The 27,312-nt window shown below is 40.1% G+C and overlaps 1 protein-coding gene and 1 pseudogene across 4 annotated transcripts in view; one reads left to right on the top strand and one right to left on the bottom strand.

The window, feature by feature from the left end:
• Window positions 1-2,794: 2,794 nt before the first annotated feature.
• CANX (calnexin) overlaps window positions 2,795-27,312 on the top strand; it is a 32,382-nt gene continuing 7,864 nt past the window's right edge. The window contains exons 1-11 of one of the 4 annotated variants that reach the window (XM_086407882.1): window positions 2,795-2,983; window positions 3,284-3,343; window positions 4,029-4,134; window positions 18,766-18,942; window positions 19,204-19,277; window positions 19,706-19,764; window positions 20,243-20,384; window positions 21,749-21,830; window positions 22,296-22,488; window positions 24,120-24,309; window positions 26,727-26,840. In XM_086407882.1, coding sequence (XP_086264008.1) covers window positions 18,769-18,942; window positions 19,204-19,277; window positions 19,706-19,764; window positions 20,243-20,384; window positions 21,749-21,830; window positions 22,296-22,488; window positions 24,120-24,309; window positions 26,727-26,840 — 1,028 coding nt within the window. In that variant the 5' untranslated portion in view covers window positions 2,795-2,983; window positions 3,284-3,343; window positions 4,029-4,134; window positions 18,766-18,768. Of the gene's footprint in view, window positions 2,984-3,283; window positions 3,350-4,028; window positions 4,135-18,765; window positions 18,943-19,203; window positions 19,278-19,705; window positions 19,765-20,242; window positions 20,385-21,748; window positions 21,831-22,295; window positions 22,489-24,119; window positions 24,310-26,726; window positions 26,841-27,312 lie in introns of all 4 variants that reach the window. The other 3 variants (XM_086407883.1, XM_086407884.1, XM_086407881.1) reach the window with 3 other exon arrangements.
• LOC147367981 (U6 spliceosomal RNA) lies at window positions 12,531-12,621 on the bottom strand (annotated as a pseudogene).

The raw sequence follows: 27,312 nt of genomic DNA, 5'->3' as shown, positions 1-27,312 counted from the left end.
TTTTAACATTTACCTTCTCATTTTCCCTTCCAAGATGGCAGGAGGGAATAAAGCTGGCTCCTCACCTAGAGCCAGACATCCTGGAATGTGAAGTCAAGTGGGCCTCAGGAAGCATCACTACGAACAAAGTTGGTGGAGGTGATGGAACTGCAGTTGAGCTATTTCAAATCCTAAAAGATGATGCTGTGAAATTGCTGCAATCAGTATGCCAGCAAATTTGGAAAACTCAGCAGTGGCCACAGGACTGGAAAAGGTCAGTTTTCATTCCAATCTCAAAGAAAGGCAATACCAAAGAATGTTCAAACTACCACACAATTGCACTCATCTTACATGCTAGCAAAGTAATGGTCAAAATTCTCCAAGCCACGTTTCAACAGTACGTGAACTTCGAGATGTTCAAACTAGATTTAGAAAAGGCAGAGGAACCAGAGGTCAAATTGCCAACATCTGTTGGATTATAGAAAAAGCAAGAGAATTCCAGAAAAACGTCTACTTCTGCTTTATTGACTACGGCAAAGCCTTTGACTGTGTGGATCACAACAAACTGTGGAAAATTCTTATAGAGATGGGAATAGCATAACACCTTACCTGCCTCCTGAGAAATCTGTATACAGGTCAAGCAGCAACAGTTTGAACTGGACATGGAACAACAGACTGGTTCCAAATAGGGAAAGGAGTATGTCAAGGCTGTATATTGTCACCCTGTTTATTTAACTTATATGCAGAGTACATCATGAGAAATGCCGGGCTGGAAGAAGCACAAGCTGGAATCAAGATTGCGGGGAGAAATATCAATAACCTCAGATATGCAGATGACACCACCCTTATGGCAGAAAGCAAAGAAGAACTAAAGAGCCTCTTGATGCAAGTGAAAGAGGAGAGTGAAAAAGTTGGCTTAAAACTCAACATTCAGAAAACTAAGATCATGGCCTCTGGTCCCACCACTTCATGGCAAATAGATGGGGAAGCAATGGAAACAGTGACAGACTTTATTTTCTTGGGCTCCAAAATCACGGCAGATGGTGACTGCAGCCATGAAATTAAAAGATGCTTGCTCCTTGGAAGAGAATTTATGACCAACCTAGGCAGCATACTAAAAATCAGAGACATTACTTTGCCAACAAAGGTCCGTCTAGTCAAAGCTATGGTTTTTCCAGTAGTCATGTATGGTTGTGAGAGCTAGACTATAAAGAAAGCTGAGCGCCGAAGAATTGATGCTTTTGAACTGTGGCATTGGAGAAGACTCTTGAGAGTTCCTTGGACTGCAGGGAGATCCAGCCAGTCCATCCTAAAGGAAATCAGTCCTGAATATTCATTGGAAGGACTGATGCTGAAGCTGAAACTCCGATACTTTGGCCATCTGATGTGAAGAACTGACTCACTTGAAAAGACTCTGATTCTGGGAAAGATTAAAGGTGGGAAGAGAAGGGGATGACAGAGGATGAGATGGTTGGATGGCATCACCAGCTCAATGGACATGATTTTGAGCAAGGTCAGGGAGTTGGTAATGGACAGGGAAGCCTGATGTGCTGCAGTCCATGGCGTCACAGGGTTGGACAGGATTGAGCAACTGAACTGAACTGGAGAAGCTGGGGTGTGTGTGTGTGTGTGTGTGTGTGCGCCTGCGCGCGCGCTTGCTAAATTGCTTCAGATCTGTCCAACTTTGTGCAATGGAGTGTAGCCTGCCGGGCTACTCTGTCCATGGGATTCTCCAGGCAAGGATACTGAAGTGAGTTGCCATGCCCTTTTCCGGCCTATCTTCTGGACCCAGGGATGAAACCCTGGTCTGTTACCTCTCCTGCACTGGCAGGCTGGTTCTTTATTGCTAGCACCACCTGGGAAGCCCATGGTTGTTGCTACATTTACCAAATACAGTTTTTTTTCACCCTACCATTCAGCCTTTGGGTATCCAAACAAATGGATGACAGAAACCAGGACATATAAAGGTCTAAAAAAACCACACACCACTTCCATTTTCTGAGGTTCTCAGCATATTGAAAACTGAAGATATGCTAAAAGTGAGTTACAAAAGTTGTGGTGTGTTTGAAATCTTTCCATTGCACCATCTTTTTTCTCAATATTGTTGTCAGTGTGTCTCTGTGCGCTTTATGTCTAATTTTACTGAAGAAAACACTGAAAATTGAAATAAACCTGGAGTGTAATACTGTCGACTGTATTTGAGCTTGGGTAACAAGGTGGCCTCAGGCTGCCGGGCCTAGAGCAATGACACTGCAGGAACCGTGGCGCCTGCTTACACAGCGCAGTGCAGTCGACTTTAGGCCGGACCGAGGGAGCCGTTAGCGCTGCGCACTCTCTGCATCGGGGGCAAGGCCCTTCCCGATGGTTCACCAGACTTCTCATCCCTTCTTGCCAGGTGACATCTGACCCCCAAAGAAGGGAACGGAATGCTAGATTCTGAGGCCCGGGTCTAGGCACAGAAGGTGTGGGAACCACAGAGACAGAGAGAGAGGCAACTCCTGAAAGCGCGCCCACTAAGGAATCAACGCAACCGCGCGCGGGAACTCCCGAACGGCTGGTCCCGCCTCAGGGCGCGCGCGCCGGGGAGTATTCCTTTCCGCCCCAGCCCGCCCCCTTCCCTACCGCCCAACCAACGGCCACTTCCTGCCTCACTCCCAGCCAATCCCCACGCTCCACGAAGAATAGCCCTAGGGGGCGTATGGGAAAGTCCTCAGAGCGATGGTCGCATTGACCAACTGAATTCAGAAGCTGGCGCGGGGGGGCTGGCCTTGGCCCTAGCCGTAGCTACTCAGGAGCGAGGGGCGGGCTCAGGGCCGGGCTTCGTGCGCTGGGGCTAGCTCGCGCGGCGGCAGCGGGAGTCAAGGCCTCTTGGTTCTGCGGCACGTGACGGTCGTGCTTCTTCAGCTGCTGTGCTGCCTCAGCCGCTGTATTCTCTGCGGCGCGGGGCCAGTTGTGCGGGTGGGAGCAGGCGCGGGCGCCACCGGCCGTCCCGCTGAGGCTCGAGGTGAGACGGGAGGCCTGCTTGTGTTCGGGCCTGCGAGGACCCTTGGGGGCCTGGATACACGGCGCCGCGACCGGGGGCCCGAAGAGTCGGGCGTGGCCGGGGCAGTGGGGTCCGGTTGGGTTTCGAAAGCTCAGGCCCAGGCTGGCGCTCCAGCCGTGTGGTGTGAGGCCGGGACCTGGGCCGCTTGAGTTAGGGAGCCAGGCCCAGGCCGCACCACCGGGGTCGGGAGGCGTGGCAGGTGCCTTAGAACCTCTTTTGACCTCTGAGAAAGCTAACTTCTCCTTCTGGCTTTGCTTCTAGGGCTTTCTTAAGCCTATTGCTGGCTACCTGTGAAGCTGGGAAGTGGCCTGGAGTAACTGGGTAAAGGTCTGGAATAGGATCGGGCCTAGTCGATGTCCCTTGTAGTGGGGAATAGTTGATAGTGGGTCGAGAGAAGAGAATATTTAGCATTAGAGGTTCAGTATTTGAAAATTAAAATCACAGAGTGAAGAGTGGAGTATGGAGAATGTGCTAGAACACGCAGTGGCTGGAAAACTTAAGCCCTGACATTTAATTATATCTCTTCATGGATGAGGAGTAAGTAATCTGGTTTGTAAATTCACAAAGACTGGCAGGAAAGCACCCAAAAGCTCTCTGGGCAAGTCATTTTATAGTGGAGGAAACTTGAGGCCCAGAGCTCTGAAATGATTGGGTCAAGGTCATAGGATTAATTTTATGATCACGTTGGAGTTTTAGTTGAGGCAGTTTTGATGTAGTGGTTAAGGCTAAGGCCCTGGTTCAAGTCGTTAATCTGTCATTTGTTGCTATATGAACTTAGGCAATTTACTTCTCCTCTGTACTCCATTTTTCTCCAAATAATGGATATAAAATCTGATGGTGGTGTTGTTAGAACTAAACTGTGTATAAAAAAGGACAGGAGGCACTTTGACTACTTGATAAATGATTTAAATAAATTAAGGCCTGAATGATGTTGGTCCCCTACATCAACATCCTCCTTTTTGAGTTGGTTAAGTTCTGGGACCTGAAGTCACGTTTATGGATATAGGAGGAAGAAACTGGACTTAGTGGATTAACTGCTGGGTATGACACAAGTGAATGCTGGCTGGAGGAAGTTAAACTGAGCTGAATATTAAAAGCTTGGGAGGACAAAGGTGAGCCACAGTTAGGTTTCTTTACCTGAGTTAGGAAATGGAACATTTTGCTAAATTTTTTAATAAGAATTAGTGGGCGGGAGGATTTGTTTTGTTTCAGGGTTTTTTTTAAAGGGAGGAACTGTATTGATCTTTAAAATCATTCTGTATATCAGTCTTTTAACAGCCATGTGTAAGTGCTATGACTAGAATCACTGCTGAGTTGTCCATTTGCTGTAGTAAGAGCAGAGGTAGAGAATTGTGTGGGCGTTCTCCTGTGCCCCAGCACAAGCAAACAAGTCAGGGAACTGGATTATGAGATAGCTAGAATGAACGGTGTATTGGAGTAAACGTGCCGCACAGCAAATGCATTTCCTAACCTGTCTGATAATGAATGTCAGCAACTCCCTACCTGACTATCTTGACTCAACAGTTTCAACTAGCACATTATCTTCCAAGGACCTTGAGGGGTAAACGTTTTGACGGAAGTTGTTGCTGCAGTTTTGGCAATCATGCTCTTGCGTCCTTTCAGTTACAGAGTTCACTTTGCCCTGAGAGATAGCTTAAGGGGATGAAGTGACAATTGGTAAGCACAAAAGCAGGCTGGAGAGACTTGAATTCCAGGCCCAGCGAGGTAACTGGCTTAATGAACAACATTAGTTTCCACATCTTAGAACAGAATGAGGAGTGCCAAGGATACCTTACCATTAGGGATCTTTTAGGAGAGACAAATAAGATGGGGAACATGAAACCGCTTTGAATGGCGTAATGAACTATGCAAGTAGAAGAATTGGCAGCTCATAACAACTCCTAGGAAATAACAGTGCCTGAACATAGTTACAACCTGTACAGCTTACTGTAGAGCTTTGTCAGAAAAGTGCGGGCTGAATGCTTTGTAAACTATAACAGATGATTTTTAAATTAAGCTTAACTGTGAAAATTATTTGGAGAATTTTATTTTTTTAAGTAACTTAGAATCTTTAGCAATGTTTTTGGAATCCACATTTTAAATCGACTTAGTTTATATGAAAAAGGAAAGTGCTATGGAAAGATACATTTTAATGTTCCTGTCAATCAAAAGCAGAATTCAGAACTGAACTAGGCAGTGTACATCTATTTTTTTAGTGGATGAGCATTTACAGTAAGGACCACTTTGAATTTTATGTACTTCCCTCCCACTATTAAGTGCTTTGATGTTTCGACTAGATGTAATCAAGAGGAATGAAAAGTAGTAGTAAAATAGTTATCTGTGACTGGAATCAAATTCCTTTTAAGTGGTTCCTTTTCAATCTAAGACTTCAAGTTTCTTATCGCTGTTAAAATTCAGTGTTTTAGGACCATCAAAGCTTAAACGGTGTCGCTGGGCAATACCTAGTAATAATAGAAATCACTGATAATGTTGCACATTACTGTAAGCCAGGTACTGATATGAACACATTGCATGCATTTTGTTTATATAGCTGTCCTAAGGTGTACACAGTGTAAATGTATCCCAGTGTAAATGGCTCAGATGGTAAAGCATCCGCCTGCAATGCAGGAGACCCGAGTTCGATCCCTGGGATGGGAAGATCCCCTGGAGAAGGAAATGGCAACCCACTCCAGTACTCTTGCCTGGAAAATTCCGTGGACTGAGGAGCCTGGTAGGCTACAGTCCATGGGGTCCCAAAGAGTCGGACACTGAGCGACTTCACTTTCACTTTAAAAAGTACACAGTGTTGTTGTTTTAGAGATGAAGAAACTGAGGCCCTGAAGTTAGTAATTCACCCAATATGCCAAGTTATTAAGTAGAAGATTAGGGATTGTGACTTCTGAGTTCCTGCTCCTTGTTGTACAGGAACAAAAGTTGTGTCTGACTCTTGTGACATTGTGGACTGTAGCCTGCCAGGCTCCTCTGTCCTTGGGATTTACCAGGCAAGAATACTAGAGTGGGTTGCCATGCCCTCTTCCAGGAAATCTTCCCAACCCAGCGATCAAACCGCGTCTCCTGCTTCGCCAGTGGATTCTTCACCGTTGAACCACATGAGAAGCCAGTCCTGCTCATTAACCGTACTTTTAACTGTGACCTTGGACAGTTTAGCTTTAGTTTCCTCATGTGTCACATGGATGATAGAAGCTCCTGGGGATCTTATGAAGATTAAATTAGACAATCTAAAGGTGTCTAAAATCAGTGAGACATAACATTTTAAAAGGGTAGATAAATGGATAGCCTACATGAAGGAAAGACTGCCTCGTTTTTTAATTACATTCAGCCTTTGGAAAAAAATCACTTTGTGGAATTCCCTGGTGGGCCAGTGGTTAGGACTTGGCTATTCCATTGCAGGGGGCACGAGTTCAATCCCTGGTTGGGCAACTAACATCCAGCAAGCTGCGCAGCCAAAAGGAAAAAAAATCACTTAAAAAAAAAAAATAACCAATTCTGCCAGCTAGGTCACTTCTGTTCTTTTTTCTGATTTCTCATGGGTTAAAGGAATTAGAGGTGACATTTCCTAACTACTTTTAAGAGATAAAATTCCAAAAAGGAAAGCTTCAGAACTGAATGATTTCACTAGTGAATTCTACCAGATACTTAGGGAAGAATTAATACCAATCCTTCACAAACTTTTCTAAAAAATAGAAGAAAGGAAAACACTTCTAACTCATCCTTTAAGGCCAGTATTACCATGATAACAAAATGAAAGACTTCACAAGAAAACCATAGAACAATATCCCTTAAGCAAATAAATGAAAAGTCCTCAAAATGCTAGTAAGTGGGATCAAGCAACATATAAAAAAGAATTATACACCACAGCCAAATGGGATTTAACCTAAAAATGTAAGGTTGGTTTACCATACAATAAAGAATGTAATATATTGCATTAATAAAGGACAAAAAACCTACACGATCATCTCAGTTTGATAAAGTGCAGCACCCTTTCATGACAGAAGCACTTAACAGACTAGGAATATAAGGGAACTTTGTTGACCCTCCTAAGAGAGAAATTCCTTTTGTGGGATTTGTTGTTCCTTTCTAATTTCTCATGGGTTAAAGTAATTAGAGGTGAAATTTCCTAACTACTTAAAAAAATGATTTATTTGGCTGTCCTGGGTTTTAGTTGCTTAGATCCAGTTCCCTGACCATCTGGGGCCACCTGCATTGGGAGCACAGAGTCCTAGCCATTGGACCACCAGGGAAGTCCCCCTAACTACTTTTAAGAAACAAAATCTTAAAAAGCCCAGAACCACGTGGGTTCACTGGTGAATTCTACCAAATGCTTAGGGAAGAATTAACACTAATCCCTCACAAACTCTTCCAAAAATAGAAGAGAGGAGAATAGTTTCCAATACGTTCTATGAGGCCAGTATTACCCTGATACCAAAACTAGACAAAGACTTTACAAGAAAGCCACAGACTAATATCTTTATGAAAATAGATGCAAAATAGACTATCTTGAAAATATCAAACTTTAATTTTAAAATAATTTGAGACTCCATTTGTTTTAAAAATCTTTTTTTTTGAATGGCCCCTTTGTGAGCATAAAGATACTGCCTATGAGAGGTGACAAATTTAATATTTCTTTAGTGTTTGCCAGTTCCTAAAGTTGCTCTAAATCAACTTTTGATTTGTTGAAATTCAATGCAGAATGTGTATGTTTCTAATAGAATATTTTGTGTTCAGTTGAAGTCTCATGTGTATTTTTCAGTATGTATAGTAAAATAATAGGACTCTTTAGAATGTGTCCTGAGAACAGAGTTACCATTAACCAAAAATAAATTTGGAGGAATTAATGAAATTGGTGGCAGAGCAGAAAATAAGAAAGTCACAGATAAACAGGGATATTTCCCTGTCCAAATGCTACAGTTGTATATACACCATTGCAAGGAAGAGTTAAAGAAAAAAAATCATAGAATATAATGAGAAGAAAGCTAGTTCTTGTTACATAAAATCATTCACCTTTGTTGAAATATGTAGGAGGTGTAGGCAGTCTGGGAATTGAAGATGTGGTTGTACTAATTGTGTATCAAAAGAACAAACCATTTGTGTACTTACGAAGTACTGGACTCTGATAGACTGTGTATTATCTTTTTGTATTTTCACAGCAAGCCTTTGAGCTAGTAGTACTACTAGCTACATTTATAAAATAGGGAAGAAAGACTCCTGTAAGTTCAATAAGCTGACCAAGGCTACAAAGAGGGTCAAGAAAGCCTTGAACCCAGATTTCTCTGACATGACAGTTTACACCATCACATACACTGTACTGCCTTTTGCATAAGGCCTTAATTTTCTGAATCGTCAGTTTTAAAATAGAATGCTTCCATTTCTAGAATAAAAGGTAAATTCACTCTTAAAAGTTAAAAAGTGAATAGATTAAGGTCTCTTGAAGAATCCTTCTGACCCTGAGATTTTGAGAACTGGGCTTTTTGTTCTGTCCTTGGAAAATTGAGATGCAAGTTGGAAATCATTTATATTATTTATAAATGTATATTACAAATATGCATGTATTTTCTTGGCTTTGTGTACATTTCTTGGCTTTGTGTACATTTGTCCATGTGATCCCAGTGGTAGAGATTCTTTGCCTTGGATATAGGCTGATAATTATATTTGATTATTAAAAGCAAAACACTTATTAACTGGAAGGAAGGGGGCAAGATGTTCAGATTTCTAATCCAACTCACACTTCTGGGTCTTTCTCTGTACTTCTGTGCTTTGAAAGACTGGGTCGATTGAAAGCTGGTTTCTATACAACTTTGATCAAGTCTTAACGAACCAACCATACTGATCCAGTAATACATTTTTTAAGAGAAGCTTTCAGGTTTGAAATAATTACAGACCTACAAAAGTTGCAAAATAGTACAGAGAGATCTCTTGTACCCAATACCCAGCTTCCCCAAGTATAGGTAGATAACTATAGTAAAATATCAGAACTAGGAAAAAATTGCATTGGTACAATCTACAGACCATATTTGGATTTCTCCAGGTTTTACCTGCCCTTGGGTGTACATAGTTACGTACAGTTTTATCATGACACTAGTTGATAGTTAACGTTTTTGCTTTTTGGTGTTTTTTATAGACAAAATATTCAGGCTGGAGTCTTAAGTAGTACTAACAGCTCTCTGCATGTTTTTTCCTAGTTAGATAAAAGGTTATGAGTTTATGTTATCCACCTCCAACTCCCCTGAAACTTGATTGGTAGAGCTAATGGTACAGAATATTCATGAACTCTGAAAACATGGGCAAATACATTTTATGTTTCCAGACTTTAAGGACACCCTTTATTGATCCTGAAGGTCAGAGTTTTTTTGTTGTTGTTTTTTTTTTTTAATATTTGATAACTAGTTGGCCCTCATGGAATTGAACACTATCAGCAAACATTCATTTAGTGTTTAATATGTGCCAGGTTTGCTGCTGGGCATTAGACCCATTTTCTCCTTTAACCCTTTGTAATACAGAATTCTCACACTTCAGTCTTGTGACTGCCAGGAAACAGTCTTGAGCCCTACCACCCAGTATTTATTGAAAGTCCATCTGAGGGAATTTCCTGGCAGTCTCACGGCTAGGCATTTTCACTGTTGGGGCCTGGGTTTGATCCCTGATGTCTCAAGCTATGCGGCACGGCCAAAGGGGGAAAAAAATCTAGCTGAGAAATATTTAATGAGTATTTGAAGGAAGTGCAGTCTGTTCACTTCTCTGGAACCTAGAAATTGTAAGTTTTATTTCCAGATCAAGTTCTGAATCAAGAGAAATCAGAACTTGGCCTGTATAGTCTTGGCCCTCATATTGTTGGTTTTATTGACTTCACTTTTGCTCTAGTTAAGGGATACTGTACGATAAAGCCACACAAAACTATATTTACATATAATTTGAGGGTATTTTTAAGAAAAGTTCACTTTGGTAGACTCATAAATGTTAAAAGATTTTCTTGTTTGTGGTTTTGATTTTTAATTGCAAGTCTCCTGGAGGTCTGTAAGTGATTTGTAATTTGGCCAAGACAGGACTTTAAACGGGCGCACTGAGAGACAGCTGGTGGCACTAAGCAGTTTAGTCATGAATTAGACATCCACCTAGCATTTGTGCCCAAGCTCAAAGGGGCACTGTGGTAGAGTTTAAGGTAATAGCCTTGCGGTGATTAAGAATAAAAATAAAAATGGCTCTTAGAGGAAAATCAGGAAATGAAGTACTCCAAGAAAATGATGGCTTTCAAGCAAAAAGTATGAGAGAAACTGCTATAATGGCATTCAGGAATAGGAGAAATCTTGCACTGGAAGAGGTAGCTTAGTGAGCATGATTCTTTACTGCTGGAAAGTGTTAACTTGGTTTACAGGCACATAATTTCTTTACTTTTATTCTTAAATATTTTAGATTTAGGAGTCATTTGCTCTGGGACTTTGGGGAAGTGGGGGAGTGGGGAAAATGTGCGGTTTATTTTTTTAAAGCATTATTGCTTTGTTATTGAGCTTCTTGTTACATATTTCCTGTTAATAATCTTAAAAATAGTGACAACAGAGAAATACGCTGTCTGCTTTGTTGTTTAGTTGCTAAGTCATGTCCCACTCTTTTGCGACCCCATGGACTGTAGCCCGCCTGGCTTCTCTGTCCATGGGATTTCCTAGTCAAGGATACTGGGAGTGGGTTGCCATTTCCTTCTCCAGGTTGGGATTTTCCCGACCCAGGGATTGAACCCACATCTTCTGCATTGCAGGCAGATTCTTTACCACTGAGCTACCTGGGAAACCCTTACACTCTCTGCTTAGGAGTTTCTAAGTGTTAAGACATGTGAGTTCTATTTATTTATTTTCCCAAAGTAATTAATTAGGCTGCAGTGGGTCTTCGTTGTGGGAGAGGGCGTGAAGGATCTAGGTCTCTAAACAGGGATCAAACCCGGCTCCCCTGTGTTGGAAGCATGAACTCTCAGCCACTGGTCCACCAGAGAAGTCCTTGAAGAGTTCTAAAGGGAGAAAAAAGCTGCTTCTTAGATGTCTTCTTGAACATTAATATAAGTGAAAAAATCATTTTGTGTATAAGACAAAAGTGGTGTAAAATTATCAAGTAAAGTATTGGGAGACAGGAGACTTGGCCTCTGCCCCTCATTTGCCAATAACCGTTTTTGGCAAGTCAGTCTGTTGGACCTCAGTTTCTTCTCTGAAAAGAGATTTAGACTAGATTCCAATAGTATATATTTCAGCCCTGGAATTTTTTTTTGGAGGCTGCTGCTGCTGCTGCTAAGTCGCTTCAGTCGTGTCCAACTCTCTGCGACCCCAGAGACGGCAGCCCACCAGGCTCCCCCGTCCCTGGGATTCTCCAGGCAAGAACACTGGAGTGGGTTGCCATTTCCTTCTCCAATGCAAGAAAGTGAAAAGTGAAAGTGAAGTCGCTCAGTGGTATCTGACTCTTAGCGACCCCATGGACTGCAGCCTACCAGGCTCCTCTGTCCATGGGATTTTCCAGGCAAGAGTACTAGAGTGGGTTGCCATTGGGATAGGAGACAAATATTTGATGCATAATAGTGGAACATCCTTTTTTTAAAAAATGAATTTTTTACAGAATCGTTTTTAAATCTATAGAATCATTTCTGCCATGATTAACATTAGTATAGTACATTTATTATAAATAATGAACGGGTAATGGTAATTACCAAAGTCCATATTTAATTCAGATTTCCTTTGTTTTTATTTGCTGCTCTTATTCCATGGTACCGTGTTACATTTAGCCATCATGTCTCCTTAAACTCCTCTTGACTGTGACAGTTTTTAAGATTTTCTTTGTTTTTGATGTCCTTGAACAATTTGAGGACTACTGGTCAGGACAGCAGTCCCTCTGTTGGGATTTCCTTGATGTTTTTCTCATGATTAGAGGGAATATGGATTTTGGGGAGGAAGACCACAGAGGTTAAAGTACTGTTTTTTTTTTTTAATATAAATTTATTTATTTTAATTGGAGGCTAATTACAATATTGTATTGGTTTTGCCGTACATCAATATGAATCCGCCACGGGTGTACACGTGTTCCCCATCCTGAACCCTGCTCCCACCTCCCTCCCCATACCATCCCTTTGGGTCATCCCAGTGCACCAGCCCCAAGCATCCTGTATCATGCATCGAACCTGGGCTGGTGATTGGTTTCACATATGATATTATACATGTTTCTCAATGCCATTCTCACAAATCATCCCACCCCTCTCCCTCTCCCACAGAGTCCAAAAGACTGTTCTATAATCTGTGTCTCTTTTGCTGTCTCTCATACAGGGTTATCGTTACCATCTTTCTAAATTCCATATATATGCGTTAGTATACTGTATTGGTGTTTTTCTTTCTGGCTTACTTCACTCTGTGTAATAGGCTCCAATTTCATCTACCTCATTAGGACTGATTCAAATGTATTCTTTTTAATGGGTGAGTAATACTCCATTATGTATATGTACCACAGCTTTCTTATCCATTCAAAAAATATAGAATGCTTCACGAATTAGCGGGGCCATGCTAATCTTCTCTTTATCATTCCAATTTTAGTATATGTGCTGCCGAAGTGAGCGCTGAAGTACTGTTTTCAATGACATCACTTTTGGTCTTTACCTTGAGCACCTGGCTGAAGTAGTGTTTGCTGGGTTTCTCCCCTGTAAATTCCTGCTTTTCCTGTTCCCGTATAGGAAAGATAGCGCTCTGTGGAGCCCACTTGTAAGGGTAGGGAGTTACGTTTCTCCTCCTTGACAGTGGACTGTCTGTATCTGTTACGTGGAATATTTCTGCCTGGGAAATTTGCCTCTTATTTGTTTAATCTCATTTATTTATTTATGCAGTAACGTAATGCGTAGATTGATGGGCATTTATTCTGTGCTTTGGAGTATAATCCACCAGCACTTACTTACTGCTCATGTTTTCCAGCTTTGGCCATTGCTCTTCCTTTTGTTCCTTTGATGTAGCCCCCCATCATTGTGGGTGTTTTTTTGTTTTGAACACTTCGTCACTTTCTGGCAGTACAAGATGTTCCAGGCTTGTCTTATATGTTTGCTGCCCTAATCCTAGAATCAGTCAAGGAACCCTGTTTCCTTTTTATTGGAGATGATATTGGAAACCAAAATCTTTGGTACTAGGGTATTTATTGTATTGCTACTGAGGTGTAGTTTCTTGTATGCCCTCTTAACTGATAGAGCAAGAAAATATATGTGTGTATACTAAGTGGTTTATATGCACATATCTATAAATATTTCGTATGTAACCCTCTGTATATTAAGATAAACGTGAGTTCATATTGTAGTCTCTTAACTCTTGCCCATTACCATGTGGATTATCTTAGCCTCTTTCCCTTGCTTGTCCGTAAAGTTCCCACGCTCAGCATTGAAAGTGGCTCCTACCATACACCATCCATTTACTTAATTGTTCAATTCTGATATATATGTATAGCAGTATCCCAATTGTTAACCTGTATACTCATGTGACGGAGAAGGCAATGGCAAGCCACTCCAGTGTTCTTGCCTGGAGAATCCCAGGGACGGCAGAGCCTGGTGGGCTGCCGTCTATGGGGTCGCACAGAGTCCGACACCGCTGAAGCGACTTGGCGGCAGCAGCATACTCGTGTGAATCAGCGTAACTTGAATAGCGCTTTTGTATAGTGTGGTTTTGCAGACTTGACTGATTTCCAGAGCTACTTAGGTTAACGTCTTTTCCCGCCACCTCTTTGAGTGAGGTGGTTTCATACATTTGTAATACAGTTGGGTTGTTTTGTCACATCCTGTGTGTATCCTGGATCACTCAACCTCTTAAATGATGTTTTATAATTTCCATACATCAAGATTCATTCTCTGTGCTGTTAAGTTTTATGGGATTTGAAAAATATGTAGTACCATGTATCCATAATTACAAGAGTATACAGAATAGTTTCTCTGCCTAAAAGAGCCCCCTGTGCTTACCTATTCAACCCGACCGCCACCTCTAAACCTCTGATTTTTCTTTTTTTTCTTTTGATATCTAGGGTTTGGCCTTTTTCAGAATGTACTCTAATTGGAATTATATAGCATTGGCCTTTTCAGACTCAGCCTTCTCTCAGCAGTATCCACTAAAGATTCAAGTCTTTTTTTGGCTTAACAGCTCTTTTTTTTTTTCTTAATTGAAGTATAGTTTATAGTTTGTTTACAGTGTTATGATAATGTCTGCTGTACAGCAAGGTGATTCAGCTTAGGAGCTAGTCTTGTAATTCGGAACAATATTTCATCGAATGGGCATACTACAGTTTGTTTACTCATTCCCCTACTGCAGAGCGTTTTGGTTTCTTCAAGTTGTGAGTTATTGTGGATAAAGCTGCTATAAACATTTGTGTGGCAGGTTTTGTCAAGTCGTAAGCCTTCAGATCAGTTGGGCAAGAACTTGGGAACATGATTGACAAATCATATAGTAAGTCTATGGTTAGCTTTGTAAGAAGTTGCCAGATATGTTCCAGAGTGCCTGAAATTTTAGATTTTCACCAGCACTGAAATGAGTTCCTGTTACTTCACATCCTTGCTAGTGTTTTGGATCTTAGCCGTTCTAATAGGTGTATTGTAGTATCTCATTGTTTGCAGTTACCTAATGGCAGATGAAAGCGCTTCCCCGGTGGCTCAGCGGTAAAGAATCTGCTTGCAGTGCAGGAGCTACAGGAGACCTAGGTTCTATCCCTGGGTCAGGAAGATCCCCTGGAGAAGGACATGGCAACCCACTCCAGTATTCTTGCCTGGAGAATCCCACGGACAGAGGAGCCCAGTGGGCTATAGTCCATGGGGTTGCAAAGAGTCGGACACGACTGAAGCGACTTAGCAATGGCAGATGATGTTTGATCTTCTCATATGCCATCTAAATATCTTGTTTGGTGAGTTTAGATGTTTTGCCCATTTTGTAATTCGGTGGTTTGTTTTCTTACTGGTTGAGTTTGTGTTCTTTGCACATTTTGGAAACCATTTCTTTATTAGATATTTATTTTGCAAATATTTTCTCCTAGCTTGATTTGTTTTTTAATTCTCAAGTTTCTTTCATGGAGTTAAAGTAAGTTCAACCAATTTTTTTCTTCTGTGTTTCTAGCTTTTGATGTATTGGAAACTCTTTGTCAAACCCAAGAATGTTTAAAATTTCTCCTATGTTTTCTTATAGAAATCGTAATAGTGCAACATCCTTTTTGATACAAGGAATGTGGGTAGGAGGACTGAAATGAGGGTGGGTTTTGTTTCTTGATAATATTGGATTTTTATTAATGAAGTGGAGAATTAAGATCACCTTAAAATATAGTGTTGAATTATTTCTAAGTGTGACCAAGTCTTTAACAAAATTTGGAATGTTTGGGCTGGCTTAATAGTGGCTCTTGAAACTAGACCTGTTTACTGTAGCATTTTCTTGGGAGTATTGGCAAATTACTTTGGCAAGTATTGAAGTAGCGTATGTAAAACTAGCAGTGGCTTAGGCTTATAAACACACAGCTGTGAGAATTGATTTGTCATGGTTTGGCAGTGGTGGTTCCTCCACGGCTTTAACAACCCTCTAGATGATGTGAAAGTTAACAGATACGTGCCTGAGACTTCTCAAACCTGAAAAACCAGGTCCTGAAACTCAGGGTGTAGGGGAAATGGTGGTGGAGAGAAGTGCATTTCCTGTTGTTCCTGACTGGGATGGTAGCCTTATGCTACGGGACAACTTTTACTTTTATTCTGCCTCCCCCACACAGATGCCATCTTTCCTGGGTTCCTTGGTCCAGCAACCTGTTCCGCAGTCACACTCTTCTAAACCCTGCCTGAATCCTCCATTCCAGACCACTCCCTTCAGGACCCTTCCTGACTAGTCTTTCTATCCTGTCTCTATCACACATGTTCGGGATGAGCTACATTTTGTCTAGTGTCATAGAAATAGGACATTTGAATTCTTTGACTCTCACTTATTGGTTGTGATATTGAGTAAATAATTGGGTTGTTTTCATTTCACTACATCTTAGTAATACCTCAAGGGAGGTTTACAAAATAATGAACTGCTTTTATAAACTGGAAAACAAAGCACAGGTTGATTGTTCATAAACCCTAATCAGTGGTTCTCAAGGTAGCAACCTTTGCATCCCCTGGAACCTGATAGAAAGGTAAGGGCCCAGCACGCACACTGAATCAGCAGTGTGTTTTAAAAAGCCCCCTGATGCATGCTCAAGTTAGAGAAGAGCTGCCTTGTGACTATGCTTAACCTAAGGAGAGTTGTATTAGGCTGCTTGGACTGCCATGACAGTACCACAGGCCGGGTGGCTTAAGCAACAGAAAAGTTTTTTCTTACAGTCTGGAAGTCCATGATCAAGGCGTTGGCAGAGTTGGCTTCTGGTGTGGCCTTTCTCCTCAGCTTGCGGAGGGCCACCGTCTTGTGTCCTCATTGGACTTAACGTCTGTGCACATGGATTCCTGGTTCTCTTCCTCTCATTATAGACACCAGGCCTATCGGTTAGGGCCCCAACTTTATGACCGCTTTTAACCTTAATTACTTCCTTAAAGGTCCTATCTAGTTATGTTGGGAGTTCGAGTTTCAACATACAGATGTGAGGTGGGAGGCACAGTTAAGCCTGTAACAGCAGTATATGTTGTATGTGTGTATTCTCAGTTGCTCACTGTGTGCAAATCTTTTACAACCCCATGGACTGTAGCCTGCCAGGTTCCTCCATAGGATTTCCCAGGTGAGAATACTGGAGTGGGTTACCATTTCCTTCCCCAGTGGATCTTCCCGAAACGGGCATCTCCTTCATTGGCAGACCAATTCTTTACCACTGAGCCACCTGGAAGCCCATATCATAGCAATAGTGCATCAACAAATTAACAATTACAGAGAAAAAAATCAATCTTCCTGTTCTGCAGTTGTTTTCTCCCTCACTAAACCCTACCTGAATCCCATTTTTGAAAGATGAGTAGTTAGTTCATCTCCCTGATTAGCTTTTCCTTGAGCAGCAGTGTTTTAACATCAGTACATAGTCCTTATTAATTCTTTGGTTTTGTGATTCATTTAATTGCTACTAGGCTTATCATATTTTGCCTTTTTGATTTAACTGTTTTGTGGACTAATTTGATTTATAGTTTATCCCTGGGAACCCAACTACCATTTATAGCATTATTTCTGTGAGGACTTGTTAGGTTGTATACAGTTGATTTAGATAAAAGTGTTGAATCAGCCTGTTTAGTTTCAGAGAATCCAGTGTAGTTGTAAATCAAAGCAATATTGCTATGCCATTGTATATTTTGGTGGTAGAGAATAGAAGCCTTACCAGTGAAAAATTCAAATTACTGGCATTTCTTGGTATAGAAGAAGCCATAGCAGAATGTTAACATTGAGAGTTTTTCCTAACTCCTAGGAAACTCCTAAACCAGTCTTAGGAAGGATTATGAGTGACTTTTTTTTTTTAATCTTTTATTTCTTTATTTTCTGTGCTGCCTAGGAGTCCAGTGAGCTTTACTTTCTTTCATTTTGTGAAAACAGTATCCACGATTTATAAATAAAAGAAATACCACCAGATGATACATGAAAATCTAGTTCTATATAGTTACTCACTTTAAAGGATTATAGCATTTATAAGGAATTAGGCGTTAAATTCAGCATTAGAATAAGTTGATTTACAAGTGACCACAAAAATTAAGCAATTTTCTTTATTTTTATTGTAGTGAAAATACTTGTAAGATTTACCATCTTAACCATCAAGTTCAGTGGCATTGAGTACGTTCACATTGTTGTACAGCTTTCACCTCCATCCATCTCCAGAAATCTTTTGTCTTGCAGAATTAGAATTCTGTACTACCTGCTACCAAATCATTTTGTGCATCCATGTAGCTCAGTTTTTATATCTTTAGATCTGTGGTTTTGGAGAGAGGATTGACTACCATCCATGACAGTCTAATATAATATATATGACACTTGAAGGCTTAGAAAAAAGAGATAAAAATAGTTGGTCTGTGGTTTAATATATTTTTTTCTTGAATCTTAAAACTGATTTATTATTTATTTATTTGGCTTATTGGGTCTTAGTTGCTGACAGGTGGGATCTTCATTGCATCATGCAGGATCTTTTTTTTTTTTTTTTAATGCAGAATCTTGTTGAGCATGGAGTCTCTAATTGTGGCCTGTGGGCTTAGTTACTCTGTGGCATGTAGGATCTTAGTTCCCCAGCCATGGATCAAACTCAAGTCCCCTGCTTTGCACGGGGTTCCCTGGAAGTCCCTTAAAATACTAATTAAAAACCATACCTATGCTTGTTGATCTTTGGACAAAAACAGCAGCATCTAATCTAAATTGAGTCTTTAATGTGAGGCAAGTTAACTCCTCTGTTATTTCATTGTAATGTTTTAACTCATTTAAACTATTCTGTAAAAGGGGCTTTGTCTATTGTAAAGCTCTTTACAAATGCAAGAAGTTATTTTGAAATTGTATTTGAACACCCTAGGTCTGTGTAGCCAACATGATATTCTATATGGGGACAATTGTTTATGTTTGAGTTATATTTTGAATTTTTTCTTAAAATTGGATCTTTTAACTAACTGATTTTAGGAAAACCTGTTATTCTGAGTTGACTTTCTTTATCTATAAAGTGAAATACAGTAAAGTTCCTTTCAGCTCTGATTTGAAAGCCTTAATTTTAAATAAGAGGGGTTCAAAATTTTTGAAAGGAGGTGATATATTTAACTACTTCTTTTTTCAAATACTTAGATCATGGAAGGAAAGTGGTTGCTGTGTATGTTACTGGTCCTTGGAACTGCTCTTGTTCAAGCTCATGATGGACATGATGATGATGTGATTGACATTGAGGATGACCTTGATGACGTCATTGAAGAGGTAGAAGACTCAAAATCGAAGCCAGATGCCAGCAGTCCGCCATCGCCAAAGGTTTGACGTGATCTTTGAATCTGTTCATTTTACCTCTTGAGATAATCAAAAGATGAAGGTACATTTTGGATCCTTACCACAGGGAAAGCAAAATTTGCTAAAATACTTACTGCTCTCTCTGTCAACCTTTGTTATGTTGTCCCAAAGATAAATTATATGGGTTGAATTTGAGGGCCAGTTATGCAAGTTTGAAAGCAAACCAAAAGAATAGATCCTACTGAGAATATTTTAATTCTTAATTCATCTTTATATTTAACACAGGTCACCTACAAAGCTCCAGTTCCAACCGGGGAAGTGTATTTTGCTGATTCCTTTGATAGAGGAACTCTATCAGGGTAAGTGTTTCATAGGGGGGAAAAATCTTAGAGGCAAACATCATGTAAATAAGATAGAATAGTAGATTCCTTTTTAGATAGCATTTTATATTTTTAGTCCCATTTAGGAAAAATCTTTTAGAACATGTGGTTCTTGCTTCCATTTCTTTTCCCTTCACCTTGTCTTTTCTTCTTTGAGAAAAACTTTTTTTTTCTCTTGAGTCTTAAAAAGTGAAATTATTTCATGTATTTGGTACTTTTTGTTACAGATTTTTGATTTGAGTATATTATCACTACTTGAAAGACATATTTAATAAAAGTTGAAAATAGAGTGATTAGATGGGCTAAGAAGAGCTGAATTGTCCCTGTTTTTATTATTATTTACATTGTTTCTTTTTATAGGCCAACTATAATTTGAATCTTAATTTGGGGGGATATCTTCATTACAGGTGGGTTTTATCCAGAGCCAAGAAAGATGACACTGATGACGAAATTGCCAAATATGATGGTGAGAGTTGCATTTGATTTAGATACAATAGCAGATTGAGATACGGTATGTTTCCATAGTATCTCAAGACTAGTTTAAAAGGAGTATGTATGTATACATTTTAAGGTTATTCCTTGGAAGTTTGCTATTTTTGCGTGTCCCATTATATTTTATAGGGTTAGACCTGTTTAATTTTAATTTTTATACTATAAAGTGGAAAGATAATTTATTACCCATGGTACTGTATTTTGGACATGGAAGGTCTTTTCTAGGCATTGGTACAATGCATGTGCTATGGGTTTTTAAAAACTATATCCTAATATTTATCAGTTATGTGTGTTTTATATTAATAGGCCGGCTCTTAGAGGTAAATGAAACATGTTAAACATTTGTCCGTGTGATGAATTTATACAACTCGGAGTTTTATTTATTACCATTTAAAGATCTTCAGAGGTGTAGTTAGGGAGTGAAATGGAACTTTTTTTTTGTTGTCTTGCAGGAAAGTGGGAGGTAGATGAAATGAAGGAATCGAAACTTCCAGGCGATAAAGGACTTGTGTTGATGTCTCGGGCCAAACACCATGCTATCTCTACTAAACTGAACAAGCCCTTCATCTTCGATACCAAGCCTCTCATTGTTCAGTGAGTAAAACACTTGCTTGATAGAAGCTTTCTTGGAAGAATGATAACATGTTTAAAACTGTTACTCTATGTAAAAAATAATGAGAATAATTACATGTTGCAGTAGAAGTTTTAGGATGTGTTTCAGCATCTTGTAACATTTTTTTTTCATGCCCAATAAATTATTTTGAAATAAAGCAGCCATTTTTCCTCCTGATACGAAATGAACTTCTGGATTTTGCGGGTTTTTTCGGTTTTTTTTTTTACTTATTTAATTTTGGAGGATTGGGTGGACATAACAATAGAAGACCACCTGACCTGCCTCTTGAGAAATCTGTATGCAGGTCAGGAAGCAACAGTTAGAACTGGACATGAAACAACAGACTGGTTCCAAATAGGAAAAGGAGTACGTCAAGGCTGTATATTGTCACCCTGCTTATTTAACTTATATGCAGAGTACATCATGAGAAACGCTGGACTGGAAGAAGCACAAGCTGGAATCAAGATTGCTGGGAGAAATACCAATCACCTCAGATATGCAGATGACACCACCCTTATGGCAGAAAGTGAAGAGGAACTAAAAAGCCTCTTGATGAAAGTGCAAGTGGAGAGTGAAAAAGTTGGCTTAAAGCTCAACATTCAGAAAATGAAAATCATGGCATCCGGTCCCATCGCTTCATGGGAAATAGATGGGGAAACAGTGTCAGGCTTTATTTTTTGGGGCTCCAAAATCACTGCAGATGGTGACTGCAGCCATGAAATTAAAAGACACTTACTCCTTGGAAGGAAAGTTATGACCAACCTAGATAGCATATTCAAAAGCAGAGACATTACTTTGCCAATAAAGGTCCGTCTAGTCAAGGCTATGGTTTTTCCTGTGGTCATGTATGGATGTGAGAGTTGGGCTGTGAAGAAGGCTGAGTGTCGAAGAATTGATGCTTTTGAAGTGTGGTGTTGGAGAAGACTCTTGAAAGAGTCCCTTGGACTGCAAGGAGATCCAACCAGTCCATTCTGAAGGAGATCAGCCCTGGGATTTCTTTGGAAGGAATGATGCTAAAGCTGAAACTCCAGTACTTTGGTCACCTCATGGGAAGAATTGACTCATTGGAAAAGACTCTGATGCTGGGAGGGATTGGGGACAGGAGGAGAAGGGGACAACAGAGGATGAGATGGTTGGATGGCATCACTGATTCAATGGACATGAGTCTGAGTGAATTCTGGGAGTTGGTGATGGACAGGGAGGCCTGGCGTGCTGCAGTTCATGGGGTCGCAAAGAGTCGGACACGCCTGAGCAACTGAACTGTATAAAACGTGATCAAAATGAGGGAAAGGGGAAATAAATTAATGCCATATGGTTTCTGCTTTTTTTTTTCCCCTAAAATTAGGTATGAGGTTAATTTCCAAAATGGGATAGAATGTGGTGGTGCCTATGTAAAACTACTTTCCAAAACCCCAGAGCTCAATCTGGTAAGTACTTTCTGTTTATGTGGCCACCCAATTACCTTTTAAGAATTTCAGAGAAAACGAAAGAAAATTTTCTAAGACCTGTGAAAATAAAGGTCTTCTTTCCTGCTGTTGAAATATCTTGGAAGTTGAAAATATCGACTTTGACATTTCTTTGCTTTTTATTTGAAATGTAAATTTCGAAGCTGTTTCTTAGTTTCTATCCTATGTAATTTTTAGTTTTAGCAAACTTTATAAAAGAAGTATAACTCTCTAGATAAATGCATTATTTTATGTTTTTAATCACTTTCATACAGTCTCAGTAAAATTTCTGGTAATTTCTGGTTATTACTTTTCACTGGTATCTGTACAAATCTCATAAATGAATAAATAGGACACTATTTGGGATTTTGTAAGAGGATATATCATACTTTTTGAAAAGTTGCTTTTCAACACTTTGAGTTATTTAATTCATTTTTGTTTCTGAAGGATCAGTTCCACGACAAGACCCCCTATACGATTATGTTTGGTCCAGATAAATGTGGAGAGGACTATAAATTGCACTTCATTTTCCGCCACAAAAACCCCAAAACGGGTGTTTATGAAGAAAAGCATGCTAAGAGGCCGGATGCAGATCTGAAGACCTATTTTACTGATAAGAAAACACATCTTTATACATTAAGTAAGAAAAACTGTTAATTAATTTGGGGGTTTTTTGGCACTACCCATTTATCATCCTTCTAAAGTTATAAACCTGCAAATAACAATCTCTATTGACTTAAAATCTTAGTGGTGAGAAGAACTTAATTTCTCAGCACTAAAAGAAATGTTTCTTCCTTAGGTTGAATTGAGAAACAGGTTTTAAGAAAAGCTTGTATGTCCTGTATAGAGATTCTTTGCTTGGTTTCCACTCATCTCCTGCCTTTGTTTATTTTCTTGTTGATAGAACATTAAGTAACAGGACATACAATAGAAATGCGTGTACAGTTTTTCTCAGTGTCTTCTAGTTGAACTTGTTTGGATGTTCCAACACCTAGACAGTTGAGAATAGTAATTCAGACATTGGAGTGGGGTTTTTATATTCATAAGGCTTTTTCTGCTGCTTTGAGATCACATATAGTCATGCCTCTTTTCCTAAAGAATGCAATAACTTTTTTTCTTTATAACAAAAGTATACATATTCAGCATAGAAATTTGAAAGGAAAAAAGATATTTAAAGTATCTGAAATATAAACATTGTGATATGTATTTGGCCATATGTGAATACATATGTATATATGTGTAAACACATATAATTTTATATTAACAGAGAAGGCAGTGGCACCCCACTCCAGTACTCTTGCCTGGAAAATCCCATGGACAGAGGAGCCTGGTAGGCTACCGTCCACCGGGTCGCTAAGTCAGACACGACTGAGCTACTTCACTTTCACTTTTCACTTTCATGCATTGGAGAAGGAAATGGCAACCCACTCCAGTGTTCTTGCCTGGAGAATCCCAGGGATGGGGCAGCTTGGTGGGCTGCCGTCGCTGGGGTTGCACAGATTCGGACACGACTGAAGCGACTTAGCAGTAGCAAGTATGTTTTATTTCTTCTCTTCACAAAAGTGTGAGAATTTTCTATGAGAATATTTCATTGATAATGTTGATCACCTTCATTATCGTTTAGGATAGCAGGATAGTACTGTGTTATCTTCCACAGTATTCTGGATGTGCTGTGATCTAGCCACTTGCCTATTAGACATTTAGTTGTAGGATCCAGGCTTTAGCATAATTCCACTTAAGATACCTTTATAGATTTAAAGTTATATTTGCATTCTTCACTGGAGTCCAAAAGTACAACCTGAGTAGATTTGTGGTTTAATAAATAAAAGGTTTGTGTGATTGGAACTGATACTGACTCAGAAGATGAGGAAATGGGCCTTTTCTACTGGGGGACGGTTATAATAAGAAAACTTATTTGCCTGTTGACCTGTGTGTACCCATTTGTGACAAACCAGTATCGCAGTTACTTTGCATATCTTTGGGTTTTTGATGTTTTTCTGTTCATATTCCATGTTCATGGAATATTTTGTTGTTTTAAAATTTTACCTGTTGTTTAATTTCTAAAAGCCTGAAGAACTAATGTTTATGATTTACAGATAAGGAAAAGACTACAAACTTGCCTGAGCCTCCATGACCATGTTCCGACTCTTAATACCCAAAGTCATTACTCCATGCTTCTGCCTTCTGTTAGAAATATGATCCTTTGTGGTAAAGAAAACTTGGGAATGAGTGGCTAATTAACTTTTTAAAATTGCATTTAATTTTTTTCAGTCCTGAATCCAGATAATAGTTTTGAAATATTAGTGGACCAATCTGTTGTTAACAGTGGGAATCTGTTAAATGACATGACTCCTCCTGTAAATCCTTCACGTGAAATTGAGGACCCAGAAGACCGGAAGCCTGAAGATTGGGATGAAAGACCAAAAATACCAGATCCTGATGCTGTGAAACCAGATGACTGGTGAGTCTGTTTTTGAATGCAATGGAGCATTTCATATATTTCATGTGGCTTAAGCAATCTTATGATGGTTGAAATGTGATAATTTGTATAATCTGTGATGCAGTCTAAATGTTAGGAAAAATGCAGACTACTATAGCTGAAAATAGAAGTGACCATATGGTGATCAGCAGGGCTGCCGAGGTCATCTGGACTGCCTCACACCATTTTACAGGCTACTAGATGCTGAAACTAATGATAGGGATTGCCTGTGGCAACGCAGTTGGTTTGTGGCAAAACTCCACATCTTTTGGCCTGGCCTTTCCCATGCTTCTGCAATTCAATTTAAAGCTGGAGTCCTAAAATTTTAATTTGAAAAATAACCTTTCTCCTATTAAACTGTACTCAGGAGATCTCTGCTCTCTGTTGGGCACTGGAATACAAAGCCACAGGCACATAGCTGCCTGCACAGCTCTCACCGTAGTTGTGAGACAGGCAACTGAAGTTGGCACGCTTATGGTGAATGATCTAATATGTGTTTCCATGGTGACCAGAGCACCAACTATACCAAACTTCAGTATTCTTAAATTGAGAATTGAAAGCGGGCAAGAGATAACTAACTGGTAAAGATGGGAAATGGTATTTCTGGTTGAAGGAGAATATCATGTGCAGAAGTAGAGGAACGGGAGCAAGCTTAACACACATGAGGGAAATTGAGCGGTCTTTTATGTAGGATGCAAATTGAAGAGTGGTAAGAAATGAAAACAGGTGGGTTGTCCTCTTGTATATGACCCTGTTTGAACTCTTGGTATGGTGACTTGTGGAAATGTTAGAAAGTGAACAAAGAGAAATGATAAAACTGACCTTCCATTTATAAAACCATCCTCTTAGGTTTCATAGTGAAATTCTAGTTGATACTTAGGTGCTGCACTGGTGTAAAGGGTGAGTTTAGATTTGGGCTCCCCTTGTTCAGTATTGTATTCCTTAACTAGCTGTTTTGTTGTGGGGGAGGAGAAGTAAATGTTCAGCTTAAAAGGTCAGCTGAATGATAGACAAGTTTTAGTCCTAACACAATTTTAAACTAGCATAGTTCTAAAACAAGCATAACCCTGACCAAGAATAGATGTCCTTGCTTACCAGCTAAAGTGGCACTGTCTTACAGTAACTGCATGAAGCTTTGAAATTAGGTACTTCTTGATAAACTTAGAAGGGTGACTGTAAAGTCATAATTGACACGCTGAAATCCACCCTTTTAAAATGTACAGTTTACTGGTTTAGTATATTCACAGTGTTGTGCGGCGATTACCACTAATTCCAAAACATTTTTATCACCCAAAAAGAAGCCTATACCCACGAAGCAGTTACTTCCTCCGTTTCTCGCTTCCACCAGCCTTTGGCAACCACTAATCTACTTTCTTACGGATTTGACTATTCTGGATATAGGATTAATAAGATATGTGGTCTTTGGTGTCTAGCTTCTTTGGCTTAGCATAATAATTTTAAGACTCATCCATGTGGAACCTTGAATTGATACTTTCTTTTTGTGACTGAATAATATTCCATCCTGTGGGTGATACCACATTTTATTTACCCGTTCCTTGTTTAATTGACATTTAAGTTGTTTCCCTTTTTGGGCTATGGTTGTGAATAATGCTGCTATGAACATTCAGATGAATGGTTTTGGGGTGAATATACATTTTCATTTCTTTTGGGTGTATTCCTAGGAGTGGAATTGTTAGGTCACATGGTAACTATGTTTAACTTTGTGAGGGACTGCCAAACTGTTTTCCAAGGTAGCTGCACCATTTTGCTTTCTTAGAAGCAGTGTATGAGGGTTTCATTTTTTTCCATATCCTTGCCAATACTTAAACTATCAGTCCTTTTTCATTATGGTCATCCTCCTGGTTATGAAGTGGTATCTTATTGTGGTTTTGATTTGCATTTCAAAATGATGACTAGTGATATAGAACATATTTTCATGTGCTTTTTGGGCATTTGTATATCTGAAGAAATGTTTATTCAAATCCTCTGCTGCTGCTGCTGCTAAGTTGCTTCAGTCGTGTCCGACTCTGTGTGACCCCATAGACGGCAGCCCACCAGGCTCCCCCATCCCTGGGATTCTCTAGGCAAGAACACTGGAGTGGGTTGCCATTTCCTTCTCCAATGCATGAAAGTGAAAAGTCAAAGTGAAGTTGCTCAGTCGTGTCTGACTCTTAGCAACCCCATGGACTGCAGCCTACCAGGCTCCTCCGTCCCTGGGATTTTCCAGGCAAGAGTAGTGGAGTGGGGTGCCACTGCCTTCTCCAGTTCTGCATACTAGGCCCTTGCATATGATTTTAGCTATTTTTAGGAGGAGCTATTTCACAAAGTGGGACCACACTGTCATCATTGTAGTTCTGTGGCCGGTGTTGTCATTAATTGTCTTTTTCTTTTGTGCTAAGGGATGAAGATGCCCCTGCTAAGATTCCAGATGAAGAAGCTACGAAGCCCGAAGGCTGGTTAGATGATGAGCCTGAGTATGTGCCTGACCCAGACGCAGAGAGGCCGGAGGACTGGTATGAGCACTGGTTAACTTTAACATTGCCTGCTTCTTACTGAAGGGAAAGTCAGTGCTGAATGCAGCCAGGGCTTCCCCGGGGGCTCAGATGGTAAAGTGCCTGCCTGTAGGAGGCGCTGGCTCACTTTAGCATCGCCTGCTTTTTTACTGAAGTGAAAGTCAGTGCTGAATGCAGCCAGGGCTTCTCTGGTGGCTCAGACAATGAAGCACCTGCCTGCAACGCGGGAGACCCGGGTTCAGTCCCTGGGTCAGGAAGATTTCCTGGAGAAGGAAATGGCAACCCACTCCAGTATTCAACTGCTCAAACTTAAGTGTAGAGCTCAACAAACTAAATTGATTACATTTTCATCTCTCTTTTTAATGTATCTATCACAGAAAATCCTTTGTTACTGGAAATGCAGAAACAAAATGATGCTTTGTAGTATGCCGCTGAATATTCCTACAGGATTTTAGGGAAGCCCTAGGGTAGC

The sequence above is a fragment of the Bos grunniens genome, chromosome 7 (genome assembly GCF_055505025.1).
Source record: "Bos grunniens cultivar Pamir isolate PY7600 chromosome 7, Bosgru_T2T1.0, whole genome shotgun sequence".
NCBI lineage: Eukaryota > Metazoa > Chordata > Mammalia > Artiodactyla > Bovidae > Bos > Bos grunniens.
The sequence above is the reverse complement of the archived record's forward strand: the minus strand, read 5'-3'. Positions and strand labels throughout refer to the sequence as shown.